This window comes from Coccinella septempunctata, chromosome X (assembly GCF_907165205.1).
Source record: "Coccinella septempunctata chromosome X, icCocSept1.1, whole genome shotgun sequence".
In the NCBI taxonomy this organism is placed as follows: domain Eukaryota; kingdom Metazoa; phylum Arthropoda; class Insecta; order Coleoptera; family Coccinellidae; genus Coccinella; species Coccinella septempunctata.
The window spans coordinates 555,022-565,106 of NC_058198.1; the positions used below are offsets into that span (position 1 = coordinate 555,022).

The 10,085-nt window shown below is 32.8% G+C and overlaps 1 protein-coding gene across 3 annotated transcripts; it reads left to right on the plus strand.

Moving 5' to 3' along the window:
• The first annotated feature begins 549 nt into the window (after positions 1-549).
• LOC123321767 (transcription initiation factor TFIID subunit 3) lies at positions 550-10,053 on the plus strand. Of its 3 annotated transcripts, none has more exons than XM_044909517.1 (11): positions 550-855; positions 906-1,148; positions 1,987-2,107; positions 2,635-3,544; positions 3,604-3,814; positions 3,920-4,311; positions 4,372-4,469; positions 4,524-4,684; positions 8,063-8,196; positions 9,417-9,517; positions 9,674-10,053. In XM_044909517.1, the coding sequence occupies exons 1-11, from the start codon at positions 690-692 to the stop codon at positions 9,810-9,812; spliced, it is 2,676 nt and encodes an 891-aa protein (XP_044765452.1). In that variant the 5' UTR covers positions 550-689; the 3' UTR covers positions 9,813-10,053. The 3 variants fall into 3 exon arrangements, 2 of the variants coding, with proteins under 2 accessions (XP_044765452.1, XP_044765451.1); XR_006538916.1 differs by lacking the exon at positions 9,674-10,053 and adding an exon at positions 6,884-7,023; XM_044909516.1 differs by lacking the exon at positions 8,063-8,196 and adding an exon at positions 6,884-7,023 and having other exon boundaries at positions 551-855.
• Positions 10,054-10,085: the final 32 nt, after the last annotated feature.

Below are 10,085 nucleotides of genomic sequence, written 5' to 3' on the forward strand. Positions count from 1 at the left end.
CCCCTCATGAGCAGTTTGAATCGACATCAGGGTATCCTATACTGCAAAGATTATAGAGTTTGCTATAATGTTGATTAATATTACACCTTTGGTGGAGGAGCCATGTAAGTGTCCTTTCCTACGAAGAGACGCAGTAAAAATGGAAAATTCTTAGTTTCATTCGCATGTATTATGGAGGGTACCCTCCATAGCATGTATGCAGAATATAAGTGAATTGTTATATAGCTTAACAGCCACTTTTAAAGCATGTCAACAGTTTTTCGACCAAACTGGGGCCGGATGGAACTTCGCGTGAGATGATTATGTCGTTCCTTCTTGTTTTGCATTGAATCAACGTATTTATTAGAGTTTTGAGTAATTCATTCTTTTCTTTTAGAGTTCAATGCATTAAAATATCATCTTTAAATTGTAGAGAACCGCGCTCAGGTTTGTTCGCCCACCAACAACTGAGCTGGGTCGATAAATAGAAAGAAGAAGAATACATGTTCTATGTCAAGTCCACTTATACCAAAGAGGAAGAAAGAAGAAAGTTATTCTTTGCTTATACTACATGTTCTGTGCTACTGACAGTGCCCTCAAAAAATACTAGAAGTTTTCACGAAAATAAATAAATAAAATTTTGTCACATCATACCTTACATTTTAATAAATGAAAGTGTTGGCTGTTAACTCCAGAGTACCTGATCCAAGATGAGTTCCCAATATACAAGAGAACATTTGAAAATATCTGCAGCAAAAATTTTACAAACTTTAGGATGGCATTCTTCAAATTCAACACCATTAGAAATCATAACAGACATACTTCACAATTATATTTTTCAGTTATCTAAGGTAGCAAGTGAATATGCAAATGAATGTAAGTATGTATGTTCTCATTCTCATTTATTATAGCTTTTGTTATTTCAGTTGGTTTCACGGAACCTAACCTGGATCATCTAGGACTAGCTTTCAGAGAAATGGGAATCAGTTTGCCTGAATTGGAAGAATTTGTTAAATATGTGAATTTTGGAACACCAGCTACTCAGGTTTGTAAATATCCTGTGCCCAAGGAAGATCAACTCAATTTTCTAAAACCAGGCAGTAAGGAAGTTGTTACGAGACCTGTTCATATCCATGAGCATCTACCACCAATGAATCCTATTTTAGAAGGTACAACTTATATTATTAAAGTGTTAAGCTTTAGGAATTATTTTAGTTGTTGAGATAAATATGTAATTTTCAGCCTGTAATTCATAGAGCATACATTCTTAAAAATAAGGTTCTATTATCTTGGTCTTGAAGATAATTACTGTTTCCATACAACTTTTCTTCAACGACTTCAGCATTTGAAGGGAATTTTTGTGACCCTATATTGGAATTAATACTGAACTCAATTATTATGTTAAATAGATACTCCCTACAGAATTTCTAATTTTTAAGTTTTCTGTCTTATGGAATATGTATGACCAAAATTCCAATACAGAATTGTAGAGGAAAATATATTTTTCAGAATAAATCTTTATCATAAATATTGTATCATTAAAATGGATTTCTACCAAGTGAAGATGGACATCCTTTAAATGCATACATTTTCTATATCAGTTATAGGGGTTGTAATAATTTGTGAGTCAGTTTCGCTGAAGCCTTTTTTTCTTCATAATTATATTCTTATGAATTCTCAAGGTAAATCGGACCATATTTTGATGATGGTCTATAATTAAATACGTGACTACTGTTGGGTTCAAAGGAATAGGTGAATGGAGGTGCTACTACATAGTAGCACCTCCATTCATAGTCATAATATGACTACATTCACATGAATGTAGTCATATTATTTACTGTTTTATTTGTTATTAACTATTCTCATTTTATATTGGTCCTTTAGCCTTCCTGAACCATTTCAAAACATAAAAGAGTGTATCATACAATTAATTATTGCATCAATGTGAATCGAATGATGAACATTCATGTTTCTGAATGTGTAATCCAAACACCACCCATTTTTTAGGTGCTATAATTGAAAAAGAAACCATGCCACCTATTCCTGAAAAAGTAGACGAAGTGCCAGAAAACCCTTCAGTTTTCAAAAAACCACCCGATGTTCCCCATGGAGAATTCAAAAGAATCAAGTGAGTATTTTTGAATCAAGAGTATCTTCCGAAGAATTTCTATCTTGTTACTTTTCTCTAATATTTTCCTTCGATCATTGTACATTGTCTGCACAATCTTAAGCCGGACACAGAGACAAAGTATGGCATTCATGAACACCCATGAATGGGCATGAATGTCAAATGTTCTCTTCATCTCTTCCGAAGCATCCTGAAAAAATGCAGGACACGCATATGATGAACATCTGTGTGGAGGAATTCATTATTGTACGGACTTGTATACAGGGGCAGTTTGTATTAGGTCATTCTATATTAATTTGAAGCATACTCCACTGTGATAAGGCAGAATTCTTCATCTTCACCAACAAAATTTTTTAACTGACTGATTCCCTGCTTGTCTCTTTCATGTATGTGAGCAATAACATTGATGAATTTCATTCTTTGGATGTTGAATGATTTACGCCCTCTTCTCTATGTGTCTGTGCCCATATTGATGCTAGAATGTCCAACTTTTGTCTTGCATTTATATTTCAAAAATAAACATCTAGGAGAGAAGATGAGGGGAGTAGGCCTACCCGCGAAATAAGTAGTGTGATGATGACCACATCAGGATTCCTATCACCGGCTCGAGAAGGGAGACTTCCAGAAGCAAAGACCCCTATACCACCACCTGCAGAAATACCACCGCAACCTCCTCAACCTATTATTAATTCATTGTCAGAACACAATATGGGTGTTTTACCAATGAAAAAACTTCCAAGGCCCATGAAAAGAGTTGAAAGAAAAAAAGATAGAATAGGAAAGGAATTGTTCAAAAATCACGAAGATAAAGTTCGGAAGAACCCCAAGGAGCCCTTCAAGGTGAAACACATGAAGAAAATCGCAAATGACTTGAGTTTAATGCCAAACTTTCCCCAATTTTTGAATATGGGAAAACTACCCCTGGTACCACCTCTATCTAATCAAAAAATAAATCCAGTTAAGTTCAACAATAAAACTTTGCAAGCAGCACGTATGAAAACTGAGAAATTCAATACAACAATAACACCATTACCTTTGAAATCAATGAACAATCGATCGCAATTGAGCGTCGATAAACTTCACACTATCCCAGATAGAAAGAAAGCCAACATTCTGAAAAAGATTTCTAATATGAAAGAGAAAATTGAAGAGAAGGTCATAATCAAAAAAGAAGAAAAGGAGGATCCATCCAGTCCTCCAGACTTAATTATAGATGAACCTGAAGATATAATTCCTAAGTTAAAACAATTCCGAAGTGATATAACCATTGAACCTATTAACCCTACTACTCGCCCAGATGTCAGCATCAAATCGGAGCCAATGTATTTTGATGAATCGCCCCCTGGTACTCCATCAACTCCCAAAACTCCTGAAATGATGGCCACACCCCCTTCTGTAATAAAAGAAAAGAAGAAGAGAAAACCGAAAGTTCCAAAAGTATGTGTAACATTAATAAATTATTTGTTTTCATGTGGTTAATGTTCATTTGTTGACAGATGGCCAAAACCGATCCTCAGCCAACAAATTATGCAACTTTCAATGAAACTGAAGCATTAGTTGATCGACCTAAAACACCAAAAGCAGAAATTGATGTATCCACTCGTAGACAGTCACCTGTGCCTCAAGCGATGCCTGAATTTCCATTTGGCAATATCAATCCATATCAATTTGGACGTCCTAATTTGAATTTTTTAGCTAATTTTGGAGGTAAGAATTTGATTATACATATATGACACTTAGTACATATTCATACCAAGCATATTTTTCATGTATCACAGATTATTAGGATTTGTATGTTTATTGCTTTTTCAGGGCCTGGTTTAATCCCCCCACCGTTAGGTAATCCTCTTAATCCTCTTTTCCCTACTCATTTCCCATTGCTGAATTTATCTGATTTCGGTCAAAATCCTTATTTGCCACAAAATTTACCTACTCCTAATCATTTAGTGCCAAAAGTTGAAGAAATGCCTAGTTCATCATCTTCTGCACCGGAACCTGTCAGTTTACCACCTCCCAGAACCCCTGAGCCTGTAACTTCAAGTATTAAACCGGATAAAATAGATAAAAAATCAAAAGAACACAAAAAAGAGAAGAAGGATAAATTGAAAAAGAAATTGAAAAAAGAAAAACTGAAGGCTGAGAAGAAGGAAGAAAAGAAAAAGATTAAGAAGAAAGAGAAAAAGGACAAGCGTAAAGAAAAAGAAGTAAGTCTGGTTTATTTATTTTTTTTTTTTTTTTGTGATAACTTCTTTGGAAATTTGCAGATCAAGGAAGAACCTTCAACAGCAGTGCCTAAATTAACGCTCAAACTCAAGTCTCCTTCCCCACGGCCAGTCACACCAGATACAACCACAAAAAAATTGTAAGCTATATTTTTATCTAAACTCCTGTGAATTTCATATTTTTTTGTCTTCAGGAATATAAAGCCTGTGGTAAAAAAAGAATCTGAATTATATGATGACCCGGATGTTGATGGGGCCAATCTTGCTAGGATTTCTGCTCTTGTAACAGGTCCCCCAAAGTCCAAGAATACACCACCGCCAACTCCTCCACAACAACAACAACCTGTTGCTCCTGGTAAGTGGCCCATTAAGATTATGTTTCCGTAAAGTATATTTCTGTGTAGGCTAGATCAAAAATTTTATTTTAGAATTAATACTGATTTCTTATGAAAATCCATAATTGAACTGAAAAAACCAGTAGCATGGTTTTCACTGACAAGAGTTTCTTAACATCACCTATTTCCTTTACCCACCATTGTGAAGTGAAACATCTGCGAAAGTATAAAACTCATGGTTTGTGAAAATGATGTAATTCAGTTCAAAATTATGATTATTACAGCTTTCAACTAGATCATTTAAATTTTTCATTTTGTAGCATAATATAACACTCCTCAGCAGATCCTCTAATAGTAAAAAATTATTATGATCACGTATTTTCTAAGCTGCATGAAATTTTGACACTGAATATCCGAAGCAATTTTACCTACTTAATTTTATCAGAAGAGGGAAAAATCAATACAAATTCTTTTAAATGAATACTTCAGTATAAATCCAACAATATTCCTTTTTCTAAAATGGAGCCAAACTCAACTTATTTGCCTATCATCTGAGAAAACATTAATAATATTTATGCAAAACACAGAAAATAAGAAACTGCATAACTAACGTGACCAGACGTCCCGTTTTGAACGGGACTGTCCCTTTTTTTGATTGCTTGTCCCGGTGTCCCTGAACTGAACTCCGGGAAGCAAAATTGTCACGTTTTCGAAAACCGAGCTAAAATTAAAGAGCTGGCCGGTAAATATCTGGAGTAGTGGACTTGCTTCCTTACCAAAGAAATGGAGATATTTTATTGGGTAGATTTAAAAAAATTACCCTCCTGTAAGATGTTCGAAAATCTATGGATATATGTATTGATTGAGAAGGAATATATTGACTCAAATAAAGATTCAGAAGTTTCTGGCGTTTCGAATAATTTAAATGTTTTCACGGAAACTCGTTGGAAGATATACAAACATTTTCACACCAACAATCTTCGGCATAAAAACTTTAGTATATCAATTGATTATATTTTATGTTTGCCGGCTACAAATGCTCCAGTAAAAAGAGTATTTTCTATGATGAACAAATTGTGAACATCTGAAAATACCCAGTTACAAATTCCCTTAGATTAAGAAAGGGAGTCTAGTCTCTAAGCAAATTCCAGTTCTAAAGTGGATGTTGATAACTAAGGTGAATATAAAAAAAAACGCGCCAAGAGTTGCACTCTTACAAAATAACGAGCAAAATCATCACAAGCAGTATTGAAGGGAATTTGTTTCCCTGATAAATATAAATACAACTAAACATTTGGAAAATGTTTTTATTTGTAATACCTGATAATTTATTTTCTGTGAATAAATAAAAAAAAATTTCATTGAATACCCGTTATATATATATATATATATATATATATATATATATATATATATATATATATATATATATGACCCAAATAAACCAGTGTCCCGTTTTGAGTCAGAAAATAAATGGTCACGTTATGCATAACCTGAAGAATAAATATTTTATTTCTCAGCTTTATTCCAAAGGTTCCACTGGAAATCAACTGCTAAAACTCTTGTTTAACATTGAATGCTGCTTTATCTAAATCGATCCAGATCCTAAGGAGGTTATGAACCACCACTACTGTAGATGTATGAAAAATTCTGAATAAACTTGTACAAAAGTGGCTATAAATTTTGGAATATTGTATGGAATATTGATTATCTGCTACTTTATTTGCGAATGTAACATATTTTTTATTCCTCTAATTTGATTATTCCCTCTGATATCATTATCTGCTTTTAGTTTTGATTTTATTTTCAATCCACTTAGATTTGCAGCTTCGGTTTTTCTCAACTTTTCAAAAAGTTATTATTGAACTAGGGAGTACATAAAGAATTGTAGTTTTCTTCTTCTAGATTAGTCAATATTCATTTTTAAATTGCATTCAGAAATATTAGTGTAACCAAAGCATCTGTAAATTCGGATTTTAATGGGCTCATGATACCGGTACCATTCTCTCATACTTTCAGGTTTATATAAGTGATTATTATGATGTTTCTCCAATCACTCACGCAAACTGTAAATACTAAGAGCTTATTCCAAGTTCTGAAATTTTGAGTTCAAATGAAAAGTAATGGCACAGTAAGATTGGTTGGAAAAATTTTCATTCTTCTATCTGGATGGAATATCCCATTTTTTTACTATTGTTTCTTTTTCATTTTATCTGCAGCTATTGAAACAATTTATCCTATTACTTACGCAATTCCGAAGAAAAAACACAAACCCGAAATCAAACCCATTAAACTCAAGGTCGATATAAAGAAAGAACCAGTTTTCGAACCAGCACCAGCACCTCCATCAAAATACATTGTAAGTAAGAGAAAGTGGCTTTTGGGAATCAGAATCATCATATTTTTCGTCATACTAAAAACATTCATCCTATTCATATTGTTCATTGTTAATATTCAAGCTTTAACATCTTTTGGGTTCTCTTGAAACGGGTTCTGTTTTAGAGATGTCTGAAACTCTGTACATTGCAATTCAGATTTTTCAGATGTAAAAGTTTAGTGAAAATTAAATTAATTCGAAAAACTCTACCTTATATTCTGGTGACGGATCACTCACAAATTATTTCCAGGTACAAAATACAGTTTTATTTGATAGCATTTATATACAAAAAATTGTGCTTATTGGAACGACGTATGTAATGATTATTATACAACTAATCTCATTGATGATATTCGTCAATGAGGATAGTTTTCCATTTGTTAAACACTGAACAGAAACATATCTAATGACTCTACGATTTCAGTGTACGATGAAGAAAAGAATAATCTAATTTTGAACAAACTCGAATAAAAATGCTAAATTCACAAGGAGAGCAAAAATTTGATTATGCCAAGTTTCTTCTTGCATTTTTTTTTTTTTAATTCTTTCATTTATTATTCAATGACGTTCCAAAAGTATGGATGTTTAATGTACCTAATTCAGTGTAAATAGAATATGAGAATGATAAAGGTGCTGCGTAATTGGTTTAATTGTGGAGAATGGTAAATTACATTTGCTTTGGATGAATTTTTATTATATCTCTCCTGAATTGATGCTTCGACATTACATTACTATAGATATATAAATATATTTATATATATTTATATATCTTCCTCCCTTGATGAATCTTGAGTGAAATTTTTCTGGAAGTTTTGATTCCTTGTTGGCTGCATATTTGATTATTTCCAGTATATTTATATTTCAGTTTGGAGCTCATGCTATTTTTGATAGTTGTTTTTCTTTTTCATTTCTGATTAAAAGCGTAGTTCGGTACTGCATCTTGATGTTTAGGGTGATGGCATTGTTTTATCTTGAAATATTTGTTTCTTTATATTTGGCTAAGTTTTGTGAGTTTATGCAGCTGAGGATATTATTAAACGCGAGGAAATTCCTGAGAATGCTGTGAAACAACTTACTGGGCCGGCCAGGCCTAAAGCCCATCCTGTCAAAGCTAAACCTGTAAAGCCTAAAAAGAAGCATTCGCCCGTTCAGAAAGTAAGTTCGTATTAATTAAAATTTGTCGTCAAACAGATCTTGAAGTTCTCAAAGGTTATCACCTAATTTGCAGTCAGTCTGATGCTACAGTTTTCATTATCTGCATTTTAGGGATCATCTACAGAACCTTCAGCATCGATATTGGTCTAATTGTTTTGAGATTTTACTTAAAAATTTTGATACTAGGGATTTTCTTCCGTCGATTTCAAGTTGGAAATGGGTATCGAAGTGAAATGATTTGTTCAGAACCGCTTCTTTTTTTACGCTTGTTATACTTTTCCCATGGCTTCAATTCTCCATTCTCATAGGATTGACGACGATCCCAAATTATAATAATTAATAGCGGTACAGTTCTGTACTGGTTCTAATATCAGGGAGAATTTTATGTATTGTAATTAATTCCATATATAAATAATTATTGATGAAATTGAAGTTCTATAGTTATATACACAGCTTTGAAATGCAATTGGCTTCTCATTGTGAAATTCGCCTTATTTGAATTCGAGTCATTTATGAAACCAATAACTGATTTCTCCAATTGCATTATTGTACATACAAAAATTCATTCATCATCTTGTGCTTGTAACTTCTTCGATGTGGTAAAGCTTCATTACTAACATTCTGAAATGTCTGAAATTTGAAAGCTCAATATAGAGTTGGTTGTGGCCAGCTAATCAAAAGATTGTTTCACTGTATTCATTGTATAATAGATATATTTTATTCAAATTTCAGACAACTTCATGGGTTGAGTGAATTATTTAATGAGTTTCCATTGGTTTATCGGCATAACCACACCAATAATATCATTATTAGAATGCTTTTCAGCAATAAATGTTCAAATGTTAATTATAGAGATAGCATATATATTCTGCTCATTAGCATGATGGTTAAATTCTAGGGAAAAGTGTTCTGCTATCTTATCTAACATTAACAGGTTCTTTGTCTACTTTTTTTCATCATCGACATGATTCAAGTAATAGCTATCATTAATGGTTAATTTTTTTCTGATAAAGATTTTCAGATAAGTCAGTTCAAGACTAGTCTCAGTTTCCTATTACTTTATGTTTGGGAAACAAGAGACTTTTTTTGACTGGGAGGTTATTCACTCATGGAATATCTCCGTTTTCAAAGGTTTGATTAGTGATCAGATTCATGATAGATTGAAGCAAATATGAACATTTACCTCCGAAATTTCATTTCTACTTATGTTTTCAATTTAGGACGCCGAAGGAAATGAAGTGTGGATATGTCCGGCTTGTAGTCGACAGGACGATGGAAGTCCTATGATAGGTTGTGATGGTTGCGATGCTTGGTACCATTGGTGAGTTCAATTAAGAGTAAATCAACCAATATCTCGACTAGTAGAAAAAATGCTTAATAATGATTTTAATGTGAGAAGTCTATTTGGTTAAGTCATCACTAGATGATCAAATATCATGAAAATATAACATCTATATCAACAACTCTTCGTTTCTAGGGTGTGCGTCGGCATTCAAGTACCTCCAGATGAGAACGAAAACTGGTATTGTAGGCACTGTCTTCTCAAAAAGGATGAAGATCTTCAGTCAGACAAAAAGAAGAAAAGAAAAAGAAAAGATAAAAAGGATCATCAATAGGTCAATACTACGTTACTGATTTTTAAATTATTGAATCGTTTGCAATCATTTACATCAGAGAGAGTTTTTTATATTTGTTACCTATTTTTATGGAACAACTTTTATTGAATTTTTTAAATTACAATCGTACATGATTAAGCCAATATATTTGTTCAGAAAAGCATATTTTGGAGTAATATAAGCTGTAGATAAAAAACATTTGTGTAATTGTTAACGAAAATAAAAATTATTGTTCTAGTTATTTCATTCTAGTTGATATCTTCACACACTGTC